The 25436-nt window shown below is 33.9% G+C and overlaps 2 protein-coding genes across 3 annotated transcripts in view; one reads left to right on the top strand and one right to left on the bottom strand.

Moving 5' to 3' along the window:
• Positions 1–25436, bottom strand: part of LOC137778181 (annexin A2-like) — a 368470-nt gene that overhangs the window by 9381 nt on the left and 333653 nt on the right.
• STRN (striatin) overlaps positions 1–25436 on the top strand; it is a 110428-nt gene that overhangs the window by 62674 nt on the left and 22318 nt on the right. Inside the window, exons 5-12 of one of the 2 annotated variants that reach the window (XM_068565196.1) lie at positions 963–1130; positions 3025–3160; positions 6146–6281; positions 10021–10131; positions 13661–13804; positions 17587–17723; positions 22888–23063; positions 24943–24990. In XM_068565196.1, the coding sequence (XP_068421297.1) occupies positions 963–1130; positions 3025–3160; positions 6146–6281; positions 10021–10131; positions 13661–13804; positions 17587–17723; positions 22888–23063; positions 24943–24990 (1056 nt within the window). The remainder of the gene's footprint in view (positions 1–962; positions 1131–3024; positions 3161–6145; positions 6282–10020; positions 10132–13660; positions 13805–17586; positions 17724–22887; positions 23064–24942; positions 24991–25436) is intronic. The other variant, XM_068565197.1, reaches the window with a different exon arrangement.

Raw genomic sequence — 25436 nt, 5'->3', positions numbered from 1 at the left:
CTCATAGACTTGATACTTACCTCTAAGTTAATGCTTATAAGTTAATGGTAGACATTTGTCTATCATGTTTATTAATGACATTATTAGTGGCATTTGCCTTTTTCATGTTCTCGCCACTACCACTTTTCATCTTTTTTGGTCATCTTTGTTGTTAATAGATACTGAGTGCCTTCTATATGCCAGACACTGTTCTAGGTGTGTCTCTTTTAGGAGAAGGAAAACTAAGGTTCAGGAGAATTAATGTTACACAGGAAGAAGGTGGAAGAAATGGGCTGTGAACCCAGGTGTAACTCTCCATACAAAGCCTATTCTCTGTTTTCTATGCTGCTGCCTCTCTGCAGCACACACACCCCTGTGCACCCACTCATCTCACATCCCACAGTTGAGTTGTGGTCTATTTTTATTTTAGAGTTGTCGTCAGGATAGAAGCTTCCCTTTTGTGGAAGTGACTCTTTGGAATATACTGTCTTTTTTATGTCATGGAGGAAACCATATATGCTAGAAACTTTGTATGTCATGGAGATATATGCTAGAAACTTTCTCTCTAGATTTCAATTTATCCAATGATAGTTTAATATCAGAAGTGTAAAAAGACTATTGTTTATTATAGTTACTATTATAAAATAGTATTTCAGTAGAATCTGAGAGTGAGTTTACTCCAACCCTGCCTAGAAGAAAGAATGTGCTATTAGGTATATTAAGGAATAGCTTCTTCTTATGATAAATGAATGGTGTATTGTATAGTTCTTTGATTTTTCTCAGTGACCATAGAGGCTGGTACTGCAAGAGACAGCTCCATCTGCAGCTGGAAGATTATTTATTAGCAAGTCTTACTAGCATAGTACTGTAGTGTTAAGACTTATGCAGGCATATGAATTTAAAGAAATGCTTTTATTTACATATTCAGTAATAGAATACTGATTCCAGTATGACTGAATTGTAAAGATCCTCTTCACACACAGGTATCTACAGGAGGTGGGTTACACAGATACTATTCTAGATGTGAAATCCAAACGAGTGCGAGCTTTGTTGGGCTTTTCAAGTGATGTCACTGACAGGGAAGATGACAAAAATCAGGACTCAGTTATAAATGGCACAGAGGCTGAAGTTAAAGAGACAGCAATGATCGGGTAAGTATTTTGTCTGGAAAGTGGTTTGGCTGTAGTTTTAGTTCTTATTAATGTTTTTGGCTTATGGGTGACACTTGTGATACTTGTACTTTTAGATACTGCTACAGAAGTAATTTAATGATAAAGTTTAATAAAAAAATTAAAATTTTATTTGGTAGAAGATAACACCATAGGGATTAGAGTTATCATTTATGATTACTTTAAGAATATTTTTATTTAAGATTTTTTAATTGCTTGCAATGTATGGATTTAATATAGATTTTAATATCTTGAAGCTCAGTCACTATTAGAACTTGCATAAAAGATCTTATTTGGAAATTCACTTCAAATCTGTAAGAGTGAAATTTCATTCCTGGTGACCCAGAAATCATATAAATATTTAATTCTTTTGATGTAAACCTTTTAGCCATTTTCATGTATCTAATAATGCTGTAACTCATCTTCCCCTTGAAAAGTATCTATTTCAAGTATATATATTTTAATTGATAGAATAAGTGAAAAATTCAGTAGCAGAAATTTTTTTTGCTTTTTGGATCATGTATCATACAATTATATGTAATTCTGCTTAAAATGAACGTGGACAGTTAAATAAGGAGATTCTTCTTTATTGAAACAAATTGACATGATTCTTAAATAAAAAGCCAAAGATTCTTTGAAAGTCTGAGTATGATGTTACTTTATTTTAACTCATGTTTAGGCTGGAAGAATGGTTTTAATTGAGCTCTATACATTTTCTAGTGAGAACATAGTTTCTATTATTTGGAACATAAACTAAAATTATGGGGTTAGGTAGAGGTTTAAAAATATGACTTTTATAAACAAATGTCACTGGAGCCTTCTTAAATGTATTCATTAATAGTTAAGACTATATAACTTGTTTTAATAAATGTAAGATGTAGATTGTTTCTCTGTGTAGAAGTAGACAATGTAGGCATTAATCCTGGTTATATTTTTACCTAATGAATTAGCTCAAATTATTATAAAGACCCTCAGGAAAGACCACTCTAGTTGTCTTGTGTTTTGGCCTTGACCTCTCTTTTGAAACTGATAAAGGTATTATTCTGAATCTGACTTCTATAGGGATGGAGCGTAGGTTGGAAAAAAACAAAAATGTAGCTCTGAGCAGATTTGAAATTTAAGATTTATCTGTTTTGAGAATTTTGCCCATAGTTGTGCTAAATTTTTTCAGGAAAATGTCTTCTTATCTATAACATTTCCTAATGAGAGAAATCATTCTGTTCTGGCCATTAAGAAATTTTTTGTTAAAATTCTTTAGAGGGAACTAAAATAAAATCTTACATATTTGAAAAGTCAATCATTTCGAAAAGGTTTAACCAACAGGATCAAGTTTTGTAGTAATATTAATTTGACTAAAATATTGTTTTTAGTAACTTTACGTACACATTTGCTTTTTTCAACTCTTTAGCTGTTCAGAAATGCAAGATTGCATCAGAGAAAAATGATGTATTTACTAGTTATTTTCTTAGTTATGGAAACTTCTGTGTCAGAGGAAGAGTTGCAGAGAGGAAAAGAAATAGAAAAAAACAGACGTAGAGATAATAAGAAAAATATTTTTAAAAGAAATGCATTAAGGTTGGCTTAAAAATCAACATAATAGTGAATCAGGAGAGGGAGTTCTTTATATTGGATTGCCATTAATCTAAGTAGTAGGTATGATTGCAAAGTACTTTTAAAAGAGTAGCCACTTCCTTCCTATATTGCTTTTCCAGTTAAAATCCATGGAAATGTAATAGATAAGAATCAACGTAGATCATAATATGATTTGGGGGTGTCATAATACAATATAAACAGAAGTTAGTACTGTATATCATGGATTAATTCTTATGTCGAGTTTAAAAAATTAACTGAGCAAGATGTATATGTTTTAAACCAGAAAATCTGAGTTAACAGATTCTGCCTCCGTGCTGGATAATTTTAAATTCCTTGAAAGTGCAGCTGCAGATTTCAGTGATGAAGATGAAGATGATGACATTGATGGAAGAGAGAAAAGCATCATTGATACTTCAACGGTGAGTTGAATAACTCAGATATAAATATTTTTAGGAACCATTATGCATACTTTAATCCATACCCTTCAACTTCAACCCTTAACTTTTTTTTTCCATTAAAAAAAAAAAAGTTTGGGGAAATTTAATCTAAATTCCCCATAAGTTTGGGGAAATTTAATCTAAAAGTTTTTGTATTGATTTCAAATTCAAGACTTTTTAGTATAGCAGCTTTTTCTTATAGGCCTTCATTCATTAGCTTTTTGTTAATTCATTAAACATTTCAACATTTTTATAGGGTTAGTGAACATGGTAAATGTGTGTTATAACAATGCATTGTTATTGGTGCTATAAGACAATAGAACTGACAGACCCATTATGGTGCCTGATGGTGACTGGTGTCAACTCTAATCGGTGTGGTTTTTGTTTCTCTTGTCAGGGTTGCTTTGGTAGGCAAGTTCTACACGTTTTCAGAACTCTTCCATTAGATTTCTCCATACTTGTTTAGGGTTATTCTGTGATTTTGTTTAGATTTTTGTAAGTTTATTGTTTCCATGGTAGAGTCCTGGAATAAGAGGTATCTAAATTCTCCCTTCTCTTCCCTTCTTTATTCTATCCCCTTCTACCCTCTCCCCTTTTTAACCTCTCCCCTCTTTTCTTTCTCTCTTCATATTCCCTCTTCTCCTTCCTTCTCTCTCTTTCTCCTTCTCCTTTTTTTAAGTAAGAGATGAGGGCGTGCTTCTCTTTGTTTAGGAGAGTGTTCACATTTCCTCCTTCACGTTTATTTAAGAAGAGGGAGGAGAAGGTAAGGTAGTGTAAATAAAGCAGACTGGAACGAGTCAAAGCCTTGGGCTAAAGTCCCAGTTCTGTCACTAATTATCTGTGCTTCTTAATCCTTCAGGCTTAGTTTTTCAGTTTGTAAAATGGGGATTATAATAAGTACCCATCTTATCCCCAGAGTATTTTGTGAGGAATAAATGAAACACTATGTATGAAAATGATATGTTTAACTATAAAGTGCTTTCTAAGTGTAATTTCTCTGTTCTCTTTATGTCCTCTGCTTTCATCAGAGACTCTCAACTTACTACTTCCAGATTAATGTTTCCCTGGGCCACTGTTTGGTAGTACTGTGCTAATACAGCCCTGCCATGGATATTATTTGAACTTCACATAGTTACTCCCTCTTTTTATTATTCAAACAAGTAGTTATAGCACATGTTTAAATATACTGTAGTAAAAGAAAATGCCGAAACTTGTATGATAACTTTTTTCTGTCCTAATCATTTGGAAATTCTGTGCTGACTTGTGATTTCTATGGGATGATTGCACTGAGATATTATTTTTCATCAGAATATGTTATTCATAGCTCAGTGGTTAAATAATAACTAATTATGATGCTTTAAGTTTTCTTGCTAGTCATTATATCAGTGTAAATATTAAAAAATCTATAAGCTGTTTATTATAACTATCAAGTGTGGTCTTAATAGAAATTCCTAACTGTAAACTGGTTTCTTTTTAAATAATCGAATTCATAAATATCTTGACCTCCAATTAGTGCAGATCATAGCAATTCTGTGACCAAGCAATGAAGGCACAGCTAATATAAGCATACTTAACCCCATTTAAATATTGGACCCAAAAATTTTTCTAGTTTTTCCTTTAGAAAAATATTTCTAAACAAATAATTGGTTTCTTTATAATAGTTTTGCTAATTTTTATTATATATTACATTGATTTTCACAGCTGCAGTATAATAGCTACATGCCAAAAGACTTTAGAAATCTAACTCTATGTAGCAATGTATAAGCAGGACTTAGAAGATTTATTGCACAGCTGTAGTATAATAGCTACATGCCAAAAGACTTTAAAAATCTAACTCTATGTAGCAATGTATAAGCAGGACTTAGAAGATTTATTGCAGTGCTGTATAGAGAGAGAATGGCTGAAAATTATGCTATTAAAATGTTCAGTAGAACAAGCAGGTTCTTAAAATGTTATTTTATTTCTTTAATCAAAAATAGTTCAATAGATTCAATTAAGAAAATACAGAAACATAAGGCTCTTAGTAGCTGTTGGTTGTGTTAAGTCTATTTTCTTCAGGCATTTTCTTCAAAAAGCTACATATGTTCATTGTCCTTTCTTGCTCTTTGCCCTGTATTGGAGTTTGATTTTTCTTTGCATTACACTCTGGGTCATTTTCCTCCTCCCCATCTCCTTCTCTTTTCTCATATTTGATCTCTTCACCTTATGATTCCAGAGATATTTCTAAATGTATAAAAATGAGACATAATGGCCCTTGTCAGATTTGCTATTAAATCTAGATTATGTCTCTAAAAGATCAATATTTAAAGAAAAATTTGAATATATAGACAATTATTAGAGGAAATTGATGCAAGGTTGGGACAGTAGAAATAATAATGGGCATTGTTCCCCCTGCCCCACAGAATACCTTCTCAATCTTGTGGCATGCATTTCTGAGTCTGTAGCTTTTGTGATTTTAGCTTTTGTAAGGGAATGATGTACTAGAGTTAAAATTTATCATGGTTATATTCTGAAAAACTCTTGCAATGTCTTATGAAGTGTTTCTTTCTTTGGTTAGATTAGAATATGTGCTCGCTGCACAGACTGCATCCAAGAAATGTAAGATTTGGTTGTGGTTCTCATACAGTATGTCAGGGACATTTTTCATCTATCTGTAATTTAAATGCATGTCTTATATTCCAGTGTTTTCAATATATGATTCCATTTGTTTATTTAAAACAAACAAGCCATCATTTAACAAAGTTTAAATTACTACTTTAAAATGTATAGTGTATATCTTTTTAAAATGACATCTGTGTTTTCTACTGAATTGTATAGGTATTACAGTTATTTAACACAACAAAGATGCATTTTCTGAAGAAAATAATTGGGTTTTCTCATTCAGTGGTAAAAGGATATTGTCTTCTTTACTTAAATTAATCCCATAATATATCCTAATATTTTAATTGAGCATGTTTTTTTCATTAGATTGTTAGGAAAAAAGTATTGCCTGATAGCAGTGAAGATCGAGATACAAAAGAAGCTCTAAAGGAGTTTGACTTTCTGGTTACATCAGAAGAAGGAGACAATGAATCCAGAAGTGCAGGCGATGGAACAGACTGGGGTAAGGAAGCATACTGGATCCAACTAGATATGTTATGTAAATGAACGAAACTAATATTTTACTAAGAGGGCAACATCTTGAAGAACACTTTAAATCTCTTGTAATGTTGAAATGTTGAACATTCTGTGGACTTTTTTCTATTGTCATCTTTTTTCCAGGGTATGTGTGTGTGTGTTTAAAGAAGGTTGTACAACTAGTTACCTCATCTTTTAACATAAGCAATACAGTATGAAAATAATTTGAATTCATATATAGAATGTTTTCTGTTTTCTGCCTAGACAGTAGAACTTGCAAATCTAGATTTTGTGGAAATTGAGTATGAGAATGTAGTAGAGGATTTTAGAGAACTCATCTTTGGCATTTTCTGTGCAAAAAGAAGTATAAGTTAAAAAGTTGTAGTTATTCATTCATTTTAGTCAAGTTTCGTCATTTTGTACAAGGCATAGAATTTTTTTGCACAAATGGTTCTAAACAAATTTAATATTTTAAACATCTAATAAGAGTTCAAACAAGTATTTTAGGGAAAACTTCTACAGCACAGATCATTCTAGGCTTTTGGAAATGAATTGTCCTATCAGTAAGATAGGATTGTGATAAATTCTTCAAAAGTGATCAGTTCTGTCAGGTGTGTGTATGTGTGTGTGTGAGAGAGAAGGAGAGAGACAGAGAGAGAGAAGGCATGTAGATACTGAGAATGAGAAAATTTTCTCCTGAGGTTGAAGAATTCCAGGATTCCCTTGGCTTACAGTCTATGTACTTTAAAGACAGATAAGGTTAGGGAAACAGTAACTATCTTAATTTTTCCTTGAGGCTTTACCTCCAGGGACTCTGATAGCGATAATGCCACTTCTTTTCCTTTTTGGTGGTAAATATTTGAAGAATTATTTGGGATAATTACTTAGTTATTGAAGAATATGATGGCTATTTAGTGACTGGCTTTTTTTTTTCCCCCAACAGAACAAAGTTTGGAAACCAGGGGAAGTTAAAGTGAAACGAATGTCTCTTCTGTCTTATTCCTTACTGAGCTTATGTATCAAGTTATTTAGATATTTTAGGCAACAGTTCTTCCAATATAGTTAGATCAGCTGTGCTACATTGAGGTCATTCTCTGAGGAGTCACACATCTGTATAAATAATAGTTGGCCTTTTCATTGCCAATCTTATTGCAAGGGTAATTGGGATTCATTTTTCTCCAAAGATAGCTGCATTGTCCCTTCATAACTTCCTTTGCTTTAAGGTGTGAGTCATGGCCCAGAGTATTATGTGATACAGGTCTGTAACCTGCTATGAATTTACTGGTGAAAATGAGTGACTGTTCCCACATCTGAGCTGACATTCTTTAGTAGTGTCTTGGACATTTCTATTTATGAGTGTGAGTGACTGAAGGTTTCTTTGCCAGGAGTTTGGCCTTGTATGTGTTAAGGACTTTATAATTCAAATTCAGGTCATTTCACTTTTAATCAATTAACAAAACTAGATTGCAAATCCTGTTTAGTTGAATGGGCATTTAAATCACTTCAAGGGCTTCCTTTATCCGTTCCCCATACTCCTAAAAAAAGAGTCACTCTGCTTATGTTAAGAATCTCCTTAGTTTCTCACAAGTAAATAGATTTTACCACAGTTTTCCTATGATCTTCCGTTACTGTTGTTATCAGTATGACACCTAGTTAAGAGTATGATATAGCTAAATTTTTACTTTAAAAAACTGAAGACATTCTAGGATCCAAGAGCCAACTCAGTTTAATTTATTATTAAGATGTGATCGATGAAAATTAACGTTTTTGATTGTTAGACTTTCTGAAAAAAGTAGACTATTTCTACTATTGTTAGTAGAATACATTGTTAGTTAGATCTATAAAAATGTTTAACCTATTAAAACTCAATAAAAATGTTGAGTTTGTATTCAGAGACCCAATTATCTGTTTTTTAAACTGTGGATTGAAACTTGTTAAAAATAGATTTCTGTTTATTCTGGTTCATTTTGGTTTATTCCAATCACTGAACAAATATTGATCACGTGCCTTCTATGTGCCAAGTCTTCTAGGTGAAGGTCCCTACCCCTGTGGTCCTACATTCTACTAACAGGATATAGCAGTAAGGGACAAACATGATAAATGATATAGTATGTCAGAATATGATAAATGCTATGGGAAATAGAAAAAAGTAGAACAGAGTAAGTGGGATAGAGAGTGCTGGGGTCAGGGTGGGGTGGAGGGGGACAGGTTACAATATGAAATAGATTGGTCACGGTAAGGCCCATTGAGAGGGTAACATTTGAACAAAAGACAACATTGATGAGTGAGTTAGCCACATGGTGTCCAGGGAAGGAGTGTTCAGGAAGAAGAAAACCAGAGCAAATGCCCTAAGATAGCCGTAGCCCTGGTATGCTTGAGGAATTCAAAGAAGCTAGAGTGGCTGGAGCAGAGTGACTCTGAGGGGAATGTAGTAAGAAATGACCAAATCAAGTGGAGCTATGTAGACCACTGGTGAGATGGGGAACCATGGGAAGGATTTGAGCTGGAAAGGTGACATGATCCAGCTTTTGTTTTAAAGCATCACTTTGGCTGCTGTGTTGAGAATAGACTACCCAGGGCAATCAGTGTTGGCAATAGACTTGGAGGGGAGAGTGGGAAAACATTTGCAGTAATTCTAGCAAGAGACAGAGGTTAGGGAAGTAGTGGATATGCTGAGAAGTGGTCAGATTCTGGATGTGTTTTAAAGGTAGAGAAAACGGTATTTCCTGAAGTATTTGATGTGGGGTTTGGAAGAAAGGGAGATTTTTGGTCTGATCAAATGGAAGTGTGGAATTGCCTTCAAATAAGATGGGGAACCCTGGAGATGGAACAGATTGGATGGGGAAGATTGGGAGTTTGGTTTTGTATGTTTGGTTTGAGTTTTGACTTCCTAATAGAAATATAGAGTAAGCAATTGGGTATATGTATGAGTCTTGAATTCAAGTGAGTGTTCTAAGCTAACACTTATATAACATTATATGTATATAGTGAATTATTTTATAGTAAATATAAAATATATAACATATTTACTCTTTAAATTTTCTACTCCTGAAATAGTGAAAATTACTGATTGAATTTCTTTTTTACTAGAAGCTCAGTTTCCTGATTTAAATATTTTTAAATTAACAGGTCACTTAGGTTGTTTTAAATATTGAATGCCAGGTTGATTAATAAGTTTACAAAGTACTGTTTATAAAGCCTATAAAATAAAAATGATCATTTGCTGATAAACACATGCCAAAAATATACAATTTTTGAAATGAAAAGATCATTGAAGACTATTTTGTACAAATGCTTAATAATCTTCTTTCATTACATAACTTAATAAGAAATGGTTTTTTTTGTGAGTCAATCCTAATCAAATTCAGAAAATGGGATGAAAATGAGGGGTTCTTGAATATAGACTTTTGGGGCTTAATATACTAAAAGTAGCTCAAATCTTGCAGGGTTTTTTTTTTTTTTCTATGTCTATTTCAAGAGAGATTTAATATTATTACCTAGGAAATTGAATTGATCACTTGTTTCTTGGATATTATATTTTATGTGACATGTATCTATCTAATGAATCAGTAATGACCTTAAAATTAGTGCTACTATGAAGAAAATGGTTGTTATGTCCATCCATTGACATAACAGTGAATTTACTGTTCACTGTTCAATATTTTATTGAATATTGTTCAATATTTTATTGAAAAAGGCTGTTTCATTTGTTTCACTCTGTTTAGAAAAGGAAGACCAGTGTCTCATGCCTGAAGCTTGGAATGTGGACCAGGGAGTAATTACCAAACTCAAGGAACAATACAAAAAGGAGAGAAAGGGGAAAAAGGGGGTGAAGAGTAAGTGGAAAACATTGTATCTGTAAATCATAAATCTTACCTCTTTCATATCCCCCAATTTTTTTCTCCAATGTTTTCCTAAAACTACTTACTCTTTTTCTTTTCTGCTCCTGACCTCTTTCCTTTTCACTTGCTCTCAGGGGTTGAAATTAAATGGTTAGCTGTTTGATTATGAACTTTAAAAAAAAAAAGGCTGTGCGTATAATTATGGAATTATAATATATTCCAGTAATAAATCCAGAGTGTCATGAGTATGTGGAACTATGTTTTCAAACATAGTGATCATTTGATTTTTAAAATTAGATGTGCTTAATTACAGTAATGATTTTTCACTGTTGACAATTTTAAATCTCGTCTAGTGTGACTGACCCTCTGGCAAGCCACCAAAATTATTGCTTATAATTTTAAATCTTGGAGACAGAAAGAAAGTTAATTTCTACCCCTGAATATTCTATGTGTTCATAACACACAGTTCATTTGCTCTCATCACTATATGCTATACAGGGCACAGAGTCAGATACACAACTTTTTTTAAGTATTTATTTTTCTAATTTAAATTTTTGGCCAATTTCATTTGTAATATTACCAATTAGGGTTTTTTTTTTCAACAAACTGAGTGCCACATCAAAAATGGAAGCTAAAATGAAATTTCTAGCCCTGTGAATCATATCTATATAACTTATTCAAATCATTAATAACGTTTAACAATAGATCTAGTTAAGTATTTAAAATAGAAATACAAAAGCTTTCAAACATCCCTGAAAACCATCTTAAACACCTTTTTAGGAGAGCAAGGGTGAACTATCTTCTTGTGTTACCACTGTTATTGACAGTATGGACATGGGTCTCCCTTTTATGGCAATAGGAATTTCATCCTTTGGGATATTAAAGTAGTGTAAAGTAGGATTAAAATCCAACTTGAGTGAGGCATGTGTTTAAAATTGCAAAAGGCTGGAAGGATACGCTTTTTCTTTTTTTATAGTGATGCTAGGGATTATCAAAGACCAGTCATTCTTTTACAATCTAGTAGTTACTGATAAATACGTAAATCTTTATTTAAAATATCTTAGAATTTACAAGTATTTAGCTTTAATGGATAAAAAGTCAGTGGCCATTATTGACGTTAGTACTGTACCAACCATTATGTAACTGAGAGAGAATGACATTTGATGCCTTCTCGATGTAAATTAAATCCCAATGAGAAAAGTTTAATATTAAAACATAAGAACGCTTTATACTTTTTATTAAAAAATAAATGTAAATTGATACAGCCACTATGGAGAACAGTATGGAGGTTCCTTAAAAAACTAAAAATAGAACTACCATATGACCCAGCAATCCCACTACTGGGCATATACCCTGAGAAAACCATAATTCAAAAAGATACATGTACCACAATGTTCATTGCAGCTCTATTTACAATAGCCAGGACATGGAAGCAACCTAAGTGTCCATAGACAGATGAATGGATAAAGAAGACGTGGCACATATATACAATGGAATATTACTCAGCCATAAAAATGAAAGAAATTGAGTTATTTGTAGTGAGGTGGGTGGACCTAGAGTCTGTCATACAGAGTGAAGTAAGTCAGAAAGAGAAAAACAAATACCGTATGCTAACACATATATATGGAACCTAAAAAAAAAAAAGGTCATGAAGAACCTAGGGGCAAGACGAGAATAAAGACACAGACCTACTAGAGAATGGACTTGAGGACACGGGGAGGGGGAAGGGTAAGCTGGGACAAAGTGAGAGAGTGGTAGTGTATATATGGACATATATACACTACCAAATGTAAAATAGATAGCTAGTGGGAAGCAGTCGCATAGCACAGGGAGATCAGCTCAGTGCTTTGTGACCAGCTAGAAGGGAGGGTGGGAGGGGGGGAGACACAAGAGGGAAGAGATATGGGGACATATGTATATGTATAACTGATTCACTTTGTTATAAAGCAGAAACTAACACACCATTGTAAAGCAATTATACTCCAATAAAAATGTTAAAAAAAAAAGGACAAAATAAGCATTCTCAGAAGAACAAAAAAAAAATACTGATAAAAATTTAATCTTAAACAATAGTGAGACATGGTTTGTTATGGCTTTTCAGAGCCATAATAAAAGCAGTTAAACTGAAATTTTAAGGAAAATTTGTCTGTCATACACAAGAAACAATGAGAATATTTTAATTGTCAGATTGACTTAAAGTTGATATATTTAAGCCATTATGCTACAATAATGAATGTCTTAAAATGTAAAAGATCTTTCAGTTGGAAAAGTATCCAGGACTTATGTGGAATCCATCTACTATTATATTTATTATTAGGTTCTTGTCAAATATCAAGGCATCACTATAGTTGGAATTTAGCATTTAAGGCCTAAAAGTGCACCATTTGACTGGAACAGTATTCCTGCTAATAGAAGCTATTTTTCCTGGACCTGGGGATTATGATCACTATTATGATCACTATTCAGGCATATGGCACATAGCTTTTTAGTATGGTGAAGAAAAATGATTCTTTAGGAGGAGAAATTTTAATGTCTTTCACTGAAGAGAGAGGGACTGTAGACTGAGGTTCAGCACATTTTGTTTATCATCATCAGTTCAGGTTATCTTGATAAAATGATAGTTTGGGAACAAGTGAAGACAAGATAAAAACAGAACTGAAAGACTTAAAATGAAAATAGAACTGAAGGAAAACTTTGAATTGATCTATGGAGCATTAATTTATAAACCACCATGGGTATTTTTAAAATTGAACTGTTACTCATTGGAAGAAGTTGAGTCTTTTTAATATGGTCTAGTAGAAATATTTCCAGTCAAATTGTGTTCTTCAATCATACTGTCTTAGAATATATTTCTAGGTAGTAGTTAAAATTGCTTAAAAACAGTTGTATTCTTTGCTGGTATAGGAAAAAAAAACATAATGGACTATGGGTAAGATTTTCCCATTCTTAATTAAACTTATAACAGGAAAAACTACTGAAGATCTGTTTCAGCCTCTATCCTATATAAAACAATCAAAACAGGGATGTGGGAGAATGCAGCATCAAAGTACAGGTAAGCAATTGGCAGGGCATGAGACTTCACCTCGGATACTATAGCTTCAGGATGTAAGGCAATGAATGCAACTTAATATAAACAAACAAAAAAGAATGTGATTGTTTAATTCAGTGTACGCAGTAGCTTCACAGTCTGTGGTATCTGCGTTTAGAGCAGTATACAAGGATTATAGAATAATATTATTTTTAATGGTCCAAATTGCACTTGAGCATTTTTCCATGCAAGTAGTGATGTTATTCCATTAGCTTAATTTAAAAAATATATGTAAAACACAATTTTTTTCAAGAAATAATAAACTTTTAAAATAATTTGAAAACTTAGAAAATAATTACTTTTTAATATAATATAGTACGGTAGTTTTAAAGGTGAATGTTGGCAGATGTGAGTAAGGTTTATGACTCCATTTTGATGCAGTTGGATAATTCTATTTCCTCTTTTTTGTTCTCTCCCTCCCTTTTTGGGGGCTAGGGCCCAATAGGTCAAAACTGCAAGATATGCTTGCTAATTTGAGAGATGTTGATGAACTTCCCTCATTGCAGCCATCTGTGGGTTCACCTTCCAGACCCAGCAGCTCCAGGCTTCCTGAACATGAAATAAATAGGGCAGATGAAGGCAAGTATTTTAGACACTAGAGCACAAGAAGCACTTGGATGTACTTATATAAATTAAGTTATTAGAAAGGGCTCTCTAAGAGAAGAATTTTATTCTACAAATGTTTGAACTACGTAGTACTCCCCATATGTAGGCTTTCTTATACTCAAGGGGGTTTAATTCCAACTGTAATCTCTAAGATTTGAAAAAGGATGCATAAACTTAAAAATCAACTCTAAATTATAGTTTAGAACATCCCCTAGCTCCACAGAAGCCATGTATTTGGTGTGTACACAGGTAGTTCTAATTATACCATTCCAACAATGAGAAAATTACTTTAAATTATCATTACTATAAATAGTAAATGTTTACTTTGAGACTCACGTAAATATTTTTAAATATTTAAGCAATTTATCATTCACAAATGAAAAAGGGAAAAAAGACACCTGAACGTCTAGTCACATTTTCTACTTTCTGTTTTTCCTTGTTCTCTTTCAGTCCTTGTCTACGTGCATATACTTTTTGCAGAGTTAGAGTCACCATGTAGAATAATTCAATTTTATTTATTTATATGAAATCATAAAAATAATCTTCATAATTGTAATTTTAGGATTATTCTATTTTAGACTTTATTCTTAACCATTCCCCCCCTTTTTAATATATATATATATATAAATTTATTTATTTATTTATTTTTGGCTGCATTGGGTCTTTGTTGCTGTGCACAGGCTTTCTCTAGTTGTGGCGAGCGGGGGCTACTCTTCACTGTGGTGCGCAGGCTTCTCATTGCGGTGGCTTCTCTTGTTGCAGAGCACGGGCTCTAGGCGCACGGGCTCAGCAGTTGCAGCACGTGGGCTCAGCAGTTGTGGCTCGTGGGCTCCAGAGCGCAGGCTCGGTAGTTGTGGCGTATGGGCTTAGTTGCTCCACGGCATGTGGGATCCTCCTGGACCAGGGCTCGAACCCATGTCCCATGCATTAGCAAGTGGATTCTTAACCACTGCGCCACCAGGGAAGTCCGCCCCTTTTGGATATTTAGGTTGCTCCCAGTTTTTTACAGTACAGTCTTACGGTATATAAATACAGTTTTCTGTCTTTTAAGTTCTGATATATCTATTTATAAATGTATATGTGTAAATTGATTTTAAAATATATATATTTACATTAGCTGAAAGTCTAGAATGACATAAAAGTAATCTTAATGACTAATGAATATATTTCAAATTTTATTTTTTAAAATTTCCTTGAATTTAAGTATTGTAATTATTTGCAGTAGATATGCCTCTTCACATTTTTATTTAATGAACAAAACAACCTGGGAAAAAGCCACAGAAAAATCATATGTTTTATTCTTTCTTGGCTTTAAATTCAGCTATGTTTTAGAGAGACATAAACTGACAGGACCTTGATGAATAGAGTTTCATGTTCGGAATACTTTTTCAGTGAACTGTTTGACCATTACATGGTTAGTTATTTGTTAGAGTTAATTACAGTATACTGGGAATTCATTTTCCATATGTTAGATAATGAAAAACCACATGTTACGCCTTTATATTCTAGGTGAACAATTTATTTGATGTAGACATGTGTCTTTTGAATTAAGATGTGAAGTCATAGGCCTCAATAGGTATGTTTGCTGTTCACTAGGATATTCATTCAGTTGACACTTATAGATGTGAGAATTTTAATCAATTTCATTTATTCTAAGGTCAGGTCTAGATAAGAAGACAAGTTAGTTTTTCTCTTATTCTAATAACTCCAAAAGAGTTTTATCAGAGATTTCATCTTGCAGAATTCTAATAATAGAGGCAGAATATGTACTAAATGACACATGTACAAAAAAGGATGATATAAAGCAAAGAAAGTACCCTTGATAGGAAAAAAAAAAATGTTAAGAATCTTAGAACTGAAGCATTGAATATCTAACTTATGATCCATAGGATTGGTCCTAAGTCTTCCCCCTCAGTGCAGGATTTTCAGAAATAGAAAAGACACTTAAGAAATATGTTGTAGATTTCATTGCCTGTGACTGATGCTTCTTGGTCTCCAGTCCAGTTTCAGAAAAAGTTTCCATAGCTTGTGTGTGCTGTATAAGTTTATTACTTTATTTTTATCATAATGATTCAGAAGGCAGTGCCACACTTAAGAGGCACAGTTAAATCATTTTGTAAAAGCTGATAAGAGTCAGTAATGTTTAGTTACCAGATAGAAATGTGACCTATAGTTGAAAGTTCTAAGGTCTCTTAGAGATCAGTCAACGACAGTTATGCCCATTGGTGCTCTCTCTCTTTGGGCCTCAGCCACTGGTGTGTGTAGAAGCAGTTGTTGCCTTCCTTTGTTTTCAGGTTTTACTTGGCCATTCCTAGAACATTAGTTAAATTAGCCGACACAATGTGTATGGCCAAATCCCACAAATCTTAGTTTCTTTTTTTTTTTGGAAGAGCCATTTTTATTTCGCACCTGAACAAAGTTATCTGGCAATATTAGACATGAAAGCAAAACAAACAAAAAATCACCTGGCTGAAGACCTAGCCTCATAGTCTCACATGAATCATTTGGTTGAAATTTTGGCATAAAAATTGCTGCTCTAAATTAAATAATTCCCACTCTTTATTAGTAAATGTTTAGAGTTGTTTGAACCCGTCATAGGATATATGGTATGTTTGGGTAAAACCCATTTTTATTATTGCAGCTTTATCACATGGTGATTTGAAAATGTCTTATTAATTTATACTCTACTTTGTTCTTATAAGGATTTTGAGTAGAGTTCCTGCCACTACTATTTTTAAAAGCATGTAACTGTTCTTTCATTTCTTCAACAAATATTTATGATTGAATCTAAAATTATATGATTGAATGTAAAACTGAAAAACACCTTGTAAATCTATTTTCTGCATATACTGATTAATAAAATTGACTTGTTTCTTTCAAAAAAGAAGTTAATTTACTTCTTTAGCAGCCAGAGTTTAAACTACTAAATTCATCTAATCAACTCATAAATGTTTGTCATCAGTAAAGTAACCACCTCTAGAAAACTATTTAGAGAACTATCTCTGATGGCTTGTCAGAGTAATTTGCATTTATAAAAAGTGTTCAAATGGACACTTTTAAAAAACTTCTTTGAAATAAATCTTTTTAAATGAAATATAACATACCTACAGTAAACTGCTGAAGTCCTGAGGGTGCAGCTCAGTGAATTATCTCAAAACGAAACCAACCATGTCACCAGTGCCTAGGTAAAGAAGCAGAACATTACCCGGACATAGAAGTCCTGATGGTGCTTCCTTCGAACACTACCCCTTCCCTCTTCTCCAGAGGTAATCCTGAGTTCTAACAACACATACTAGTTTTGCCTTACATAGGCACATTTTACAATTATGACCATTTTCATTTGAAATTTTCCATATTACTTCAGGTTATAGAATTAACCAATTTTACTTTGAATGCAGCCAGCAGTATTCAGAATCACTTGTTGTACATGTTTTAATAATTGATAAAAATCAATTGGGTAATTAGCATGAAATATCAAATGAGGAAAACCTACTTTCTTTTATACATTTATACATTTTTCTCTGTAGTGAAAACGAAAGGACAATGGATTTGTTTCATGTTGCACTTTTCTTAGATGATAACTTTATATGGTTAAGATATTAAAAAAAGTAAGCAATTCTTCAGGATTTTCTGCTCACTGAATTTTATTGTGTTTAAAAGCATTTAAAAATAATCAAATGTAGACATGCCCTTATGAGACTAATTGTTGACTATTTACATGATTTTTTTAATGTTTCTTTTGTCTTCCCCTTCAGTGGAAGCATTGACGTTTCCTCCTTCTTCTGGGAAGTCATTCATCATGGGAGCAGATGAAGCCCTTGAAAGTGAACTGGGACTTGGAGAATTGGCAGGACTTACAGTGGCCAATGAAGCAGACTCATTAACTTATGATGTGAGTAGTAGTTTTAGTTTTGTTGTTTTCATTTATTTTTTAAAAATAAAAAGTTAATTTTATAGAAAAAGTGACGATGGTAAGACTTCTTCACAAGTGTAGAATTTGGTTCAGTTTTAATCACAAACTTTGAAAATATGAATATATTATAAAAATAAACAATAATACTTTTCACATCATGCAGTGACTAAAATTATGGGCTTTACCTAAATTCATAAATTAGTATAGCTTTTTTTTTTTTTTTTTACAATGCTTGGTGTCAGTCTGTCTCTTGTAAAAATAAAATACAGTGTGTGTGTGTGAAAAAATTTTTTTAAAAATTTAAAAAATTTAAAAAATTAAAAAAAAAATTAGTATAGCTTATTCATTGGTTTTAGATAAGGGAAAGAATTCCCTTTTCTATTACCAAATTTGGATTTTGTCTTATGTTTTAGGGCACCAGTGATTAGTTGAAATTCATGCCTGCCTAAAGGCAACATTTGTCTTGCTTCTTTAATACATCATCAGTATCCTGCTGAGAAGTAGTTTTAGCTGTTGTTAGGCAAGGGTGTGTACAGGATGCTTTCCAGATGTTAAGGCTGACCTGTCAGTGATTTGGACCAAAACTGGAATCTTTACACCTTTATGCATGCATGCATTTACTTAATCTCAAATACAGTTGTTTTATAATTGTTCATCATAATCAATTATCAGAAAAACAGTTGCTTATTTCATAAAGTAGTCACAGCCTATCTTATCTCTTCATTAAAATCCTCTCACTTTGATATTCATTATCTTTGTTGGGGAATACAATGTAGCTCCTGCCACATGGAGGATGTAGGATGGATCCCTAAGTGAACCTTGGAAGTACTCAGAAGAGGAACCCTCGCCACTCACTCCTTCCTGCAAATCAAAAACTCTCTCCCTCTATGCTAAGTCCTTTAGTAAGTCTTTTGGGTTTTACCTCCAAAAACAACTGAAATCCATATAGTACGTCTTTTTACCTCCCCTCCTAGTCCATTTTTTCTTCACCTGGAACTACTACAATAACCTAATCTAAACGGCCCCTTGCACTCCATTCTCCACATATGCGATACAGATTTTGGAAAAAAAAAGAAATTTCTGTTTTCAATGTTTTTATATCCTTATATTTTACATGTCTTTTAAAAACACCATTTAGTTGGCTTTTGTTTTTTAACCTTTGACAACCTTTTTTAATTAGAAAACATTTAGTCCATTTCTTTTTAAAATAGTTAAGGATATAATCCTTAATTTGGATTTAATCCTGCCATCTGTTTGTGCCACCTGTGCTGTGTTTGTTTTTCTCCTATTTTTGCCTGAGTTGGGGTTGATTATTTTTTATTATTCACCCCTCCCCATTATTTGGAGTTTATGCACTCTTTCATTACTTTTTAAATTAGAGATTACCACACACATCCTTATCAAAATTTTACACGCAAAGATCTTTAGAACACTTTATTTAAAAAACTCTCACCCTGCGTATATGTCACTCTTGTTATATATTTTATTTCTGTATACATTTATGTCCTACAAGCTTCTGTTTTGTACACTCAGTAGTCAGTTAGAATTACCCATTTAAATTATCTATTTTGCTTTTTTCCATTCTCCCCTGCATATCTGACTGTCCATCTGGGATCACTTTTCTTTTACTCTAAGAACACAATATTTCTCTTTAGTGAAGATCTACTGGTGCCCAGTTCTCTTCGTTTCTGATTTTCTTAACTTGTCTTTAATTGTCTTTTTTTGCCTGAGTAGGTTAACTATTATCTCTGATTTTGAATTTCACTTGGCAGAAATTTTTTTAGTGCTTTAAATACATTGTTTCATTATATTTCGTTATTGTTTTCTGCTAAAGTCAACTGTCATTTCTATTTTTGGTTATTCAGTGGTAATCTGATTTTTTTCCGTGACTGGTATTTCTCTATGCCTTGATTGTCAGCCAAGGTTTAATTTTCTTTTTATTTAACCTCCTTGAAATTCTTAGATCTTCTTGGCTTAATATGTTTCCATCAGTTTTGTAAAGTTCTCAGCCATTTCTCTTCAGATACTGCTTTTACACCTCCCTCCCTCCCTCCCTCCCTCTCTCCCTCTCTCCCTCTCTCCCTCCTCTCCCTCCTCTCCCTCCTCTCCCTCCTCTCCCTCCTCCCCCTCCTCCCCCGCCTCCCCCTCCTCCCCCACCTCCCCCTCCTCCCCCACCTCCCCCTCCTCCCCTCCTTCTAGAACTCTAGTTATATTGTTAGATCCCCTTTTTATATTCTCTCTCTCTGGTCCCCTTTCTTCTGTATTTTCCATCTTTTGTTTTTTCTGTACTTCAGTCTAGATTTTTTAAATGACTCATCTTCTGGTTAGCTAATTCTCTCTTCAGTTATGTGTGATCTGCAATTGAACTCATCTATTGAAGTCTTATATTTTTTGCTTCTAGAATTACTTTTTTAAAATGGTTTACAGATTTCTTCCAAATTTTTCAATCTTGTCTTTTATCTTCTTGAACATAGTAAGCATGATTATTTTAAAGTTTGAATCAGAGACTCAGTAGTTCTGTTACTATTATGTGTTGTTTCTGCTTGTTTTCATTTATGCTGTATTATCTCATATGGGTACAGTTATTTTTTACTATGCCCAAATAACTGTATTTGAAAAATTGTCTGTAGAAATAGCTTCAGGCCTAAGTTTATCTTCCCCCAGAGAGTATATTTTAATTTTCTTCTCTCAGATGTCTGCAGCCACTAGAAATTTGGATCACCTGACTTCCTTTTCAATTTTTGAGATGATCTAAAGCTGATCTATGGTCTTTGTAAGGGCTGGTGTTCTTCCAGTTCACTCTTATGTGTAGGATACAGGCCCTTGAAATTAAAACCTAAAGCAAGGTGGTCTGCTAAGCCCTACTGTCTTGGCAGGCCCTGGACACCAATTTATATCCCCCTGCATGGCAGAGCTATCAGAAGCACCGCTCAACCTCTCAGCCACCTCCTCTGGAATCAGTAAACGCCCTCTGGGGAAAACAGTTCCAGATATCAGGCTCGCTTCCTTAGGCCTCTGTCTTCCCCTGGATCCTGGGGTTTTTCGCACTATTTTGGTGGATCTGCATTTTTTATTTTTAGCTCTGCTTTTCTACCTGTCCTCAGTACACAGTTGGTCCTAATGATCTAGTCCATCATGGCCAGAAGCAGAACTTCCCATTAGATGCTTTTGTTCCCTCTGCACTAACTCCACAAAGAATTTGTCTAATACATGATAGAACTCAGTCCTCTCTCTAGAGAAAGCTCATTCCTTTTCCATAGCTCTTAATTGTTAGAAAACTTAGTGTTTGTTTCTAAAAGTAGTTCCTAGTTTTACTAAGCATATTAGCAGTCTATTGCTATGTAACAACTTGCACCATGCTTAACAGCTTAAAACAATAAACATTTATATCTCATAGTTTCTGTGGGTCAGCAGTCTGTGGGCAGCTTAGCTGTGTAGTTCTGGTTGTTCATGTAACTGTAGTCAAGACGTTGGCAAGGGCTGCAGTCTTACACAGACTTGACTTGGGGAAAATCTACTTCCAAGCTCACTCACGTAGTTGTTAGAAGGCCTTGGTTTCTTGCTGGCTATTGGCTGGAGACGAGTTCCTCACCACGTGAACCTCTCTGTGGGATCCTCAGCAGAGCAGCTGGCTTCTCCAGCGTGAGTGCACCTGAAAAGATAGAGAGCAGGAACACTCAAGATGGAAGGTTTTATAACCTAATTTTGGAAGTAATTTGTCCCAACTTCTCCTGTATACTGTTAGTCATACAGAGCAGCCCTATAATGTGGAAGGCGACTACCCAAAGGTAAAAATAAGTGGGCTGGTTGGGAACTACGTTAGTGGCTGCCTACCACATTAAGATGCTCGGAAGGAATCTAGGAAGGAATCTAAGTGCTCTTACATATGAAAACCTTTTAGCTCTTTAATAAGAGTGGGCAGGAGTCAGTTCAGTTGCCCTTGTCTTCTTCACCTCCCCCCGCAACCCCGCTTACCCCAAAGATAACCAGCTCCACTGAGAGTAGTTCCTTGCATAGTGTGTTTTGTCTTCACTTATTGCCCCAGTTGTGACATGTCCTGTCCAGATATTTCTGCAGATTTCTAAACTTCTGGGCTCTGAAGTATAGTTTATATTAATACATAGCCTCTGAAGCCAGACTGATTGATTTTGAATCCTGACTCCTCCATTTACTAGACGGCAAGTCACTTAACTTCTCTTTCCCTAACATGCCTAGTCTGTAAAGTGGGGATAATGTTAATTCCTACTTCATAGAGTTGTTGTGAGGATTAACTGAGTTAATGCATGTTAAGCCTTTTGGAATAATGTACAATATAAAGAATAATGCTCAAAATAGCAGCTATTGTTAGTATCATTGATGATTTTTGTCATTGTAAGTATGGTTAACATTTCTCCGGTGTGTTACCAATACTTGCCCCACTCTTGCTTAAACCTAGCATGATTGTTAGCCTTGGAGTGTGAAGAGTTCATACATGGTGCTTGTGTAAAGTCAAATACTAACCTCTTTGGCTTTCCTATTACTTGGAATGAAAAAACAGTGCATTTTTTTCAGTTGTTGAGATGGAGACTCTGTGGAGAAAAGGAACATAATAATGTATTTATTTTACCAGTGGAATCTTTTTTTGTAACATCTGATTGTCTCTTCCAGTTTTAACATTTTATGTTTCTGGTTTATAAACTTTGTTACCAATTTGAAGAAAATTTAACTCTTGTCAGAAAGCATTGAAAATTTCAAAAGTATCATCATATTCTGTAATGTTAACAAGTTTAAAGATAACTTAGTTTTTCAACTCTTACCCAAAATTAGTTTCTATTCTATAATTAGGTTTAAATTACTTGTCTTTTTAAAAAATCATCTTAGTGAAGATCTATTTTATATTATTAAGTTATTTGATCCTCTTTCTGTATTGAATTATGTTGCCTATTTTCTTATTATAGCGTTCATATTTCTTCAGAGAAAACCATTGTTAACATATTGCTAATTTTGCCTATTGATTTGGTTATTTATGTTTAAAAATTATATGTTTTGAAAGTTGCAAAATGTGATGGTTTGATGACAAATCAGTAAGAATTAATGTTGAAATATAGTTTTTTTCCTTTCCTGAACTAAATGTATTGGTATTTTTCTTTTGTTTCTTTAATAGATAGCAAACAATAAAGATGCATTGAGGAAGACATGGAACCCTAAGTTTACATTAAGAAGTCACTTTGATGGCATTAGAGCCCTTGCTTTCCACCCCATTGAGCCTGTTTTGATAACAGCATCAGAGGATCACACGTTAAAAATGTGGAATCTGCAGAAAACAGCCCCAGCCAAAAAGTGAGAATATTCTCCTTTAACTGTATTTAAATATTTTAATTAATAGTTTTTCAGAAGAAAAATGCTTACTTTATTATTTGCTGTTAAGTTCCCCAAATATCTCTTCTAATTCTTTCTTCTTTACCATCTCACATAATTTAGGGTGTTTTTCCCTTCATACTCACAAGCTAATTTAGGTTGGAAAACTGACCCTTAGGGAGAAATGGTATTATCTGATGGTTTGTGAATGCTGATTGTAATCTTTATACAGTGTTTTAAATAACTATCACATTTGGGGAGCTCTTTATCTGCACTGAAGGTTTCTGCTGGTGTTGTAAACAGGTATGTGCATGTTTAAAATCATCAAACCCGCACCCCAAGCTTGTCCTGTTGTTTACTAGGTTTGGACTTATGGAGTGGGAGGGAGGGAAGGCTGATGGGGGATGGGGGGACAGGGAGAGGTGAGAACCTCTCTTTGGTCTTTTCTTTTGACCTTGACCAAAATGTCCAGACTGAAAGACACTGTTGTTGCTCTCACTTAACCGCTAATACTTGCCTTGGGCTCTTGGTTCCTCTCTAAGCATGGACAGACATGAGTTGGTATAAATCCCTTTTATCAGTCACCACGCTAGTCCTGATCCCACTTGGTGGGGTCTTTATTGGAACTCCTCTCCTTTCTTCCTTGGGTCACATGGTCCAGAACCCAGCATCTGCCAGCAGGGGCCCTTCTACAGTGTTGGACACCTCTTTTATTAAAGAGTAGAAATGAACATCAAATGGAGGAGGTTATGGAAGCTTTACTACTGGTAGAGAATATCTATTGCCCAATTTAAAAGAGATCAATGACATTCCTGCTGTGACTCATACATAAACTCGATAAAATACTTGATTCATCAGATAGCTCAACCAGATCTTGCTTAAAACCGAGTGAATCCTCATGTAGATTAGGTGTCTTCAGCAGAGAAGAAGTATTTCTTGGTTATAAATTGTGCCTTTTGTCTTTCAAGTTCTTTAGTCACAGTGGACATCATATTGGACCAGAGAATGTGAATGTCTCATCATATATTCTTGACTAAAATTTAGAAAAATATTGAAATAAATTTTTTGCTGGTGATAGCTTAGTAACAACATCTTCACATTGCAAGTAACAGTAGCCTGTTTACCTTTGAACTTAAAACTTTGGTAATGAGGAGAGATATCATATGCCTATAAAAAAAAACTACAATGCAATCCGATTTTAAATCAAGTTTTCATTATCAGTCATGGCCAGTATTAGGCCCTGTAGAGTACCCATATACTCAGTGTTCTGAGTAATGAATAATCTGATGATTTGGACAGTTTCTGCAAGTATTAAGGACAGGCATGTTAACCTTTATGCAAATGCAAGGAAATTAAAGTACTTTTGATTGAAATTCTACTATGTGTGTGGTTCTGTCCTAGGCTCTTTTACCATGTAGAATCTCATTTAATCCTGTGAATATTTGGTGTTATCCCTATTTTTCTGTTTTATTTTAAACATAGAGGAATCTGGAGTTCCAAAAGATTAAATAATTTGCCGAAAGTTAGCCAGTTAGTGACAGAATTGGAAATTGAATCCAGAAATTTATCTCTTCAAAGCCCATGCTTTTTCCCCTGAGTGAGGCTCTCTCTTCCTTTAGTCAAATAGATTAGGGCAATGCTAAAAGTGATGTAACAAGGTATTGTTACTAAACAAGAATTTTGTTTCTTGAAGTCACAAATATATGTGATCCGTGTTAAGTAAGCTTTCTTGTGTCCTGGGGTTGAGAATGGTATATTATCATAGTGTTGGTATTTCTAGGGGCAATTTTATGACATACATTGTCATACTGTTTACTACTGAAAACTTAGAGTGGTAAAAGTCCTCCTCTGTCTGATTTAGGAGCACTTCTCTTGATGTGGAGCCTATCTATACATTCAGAGCTCATAAGTAAGTATGTGCTTTTTCTTTGTGTTAAATCAACATCATTGTAAATCAGCCTAATTAGCATATTTTCTTTTCTTTCACGTATGTATTTGTGTTATGTATTTTTGTATTTAGTAGTGTTTTTTGTAAATGTAAAAGAAACTGGCAGATAATATAATGCTAGAGACAAGTTTATCACTACCAGATAGGGATCCTTGCTGAAATTAGATTTTATTTGCATGATGTGTAGATGATGTATATATCTCTCTTAAAATGAAGTTGAGGCAATTAAGTTTAACTATGAGAAATCCTGATCTTTTTTCCTTAAAAAATCTGAGACTTTTTGTATTGTGATCACATGTTGCACGCTTTTCCTGTTTCCATTTAAGTTTAAGGAATGTACCTGTTCACTTGATTTAACGCAGAGGTTGGCATACTTTTTATAAATAAAGCGCCAGTTAGTAAATGTT

This window comes from Eschrichtius robustus, chromosome 15, assembly GCF_028021215.1.
Source record: "Eschrichtius robustus isolate mEscRob2 chromosome 15, mEscRob2.pri, whole genome shotgun sequence".
Taxonomy (NCBI): domain Eukaryota; kingdom Metazoa; phylum Chordata; class Mammalia; order Artiodactyla; family Eschrichtiidae; genus Eschrichtius; species Eschrichtius robustus.
The sequence above is the reverse complement of the archived record's forward strand: the minus strand, read 5'-3'. Positions and strand labels throughout refer to the sequence as shown.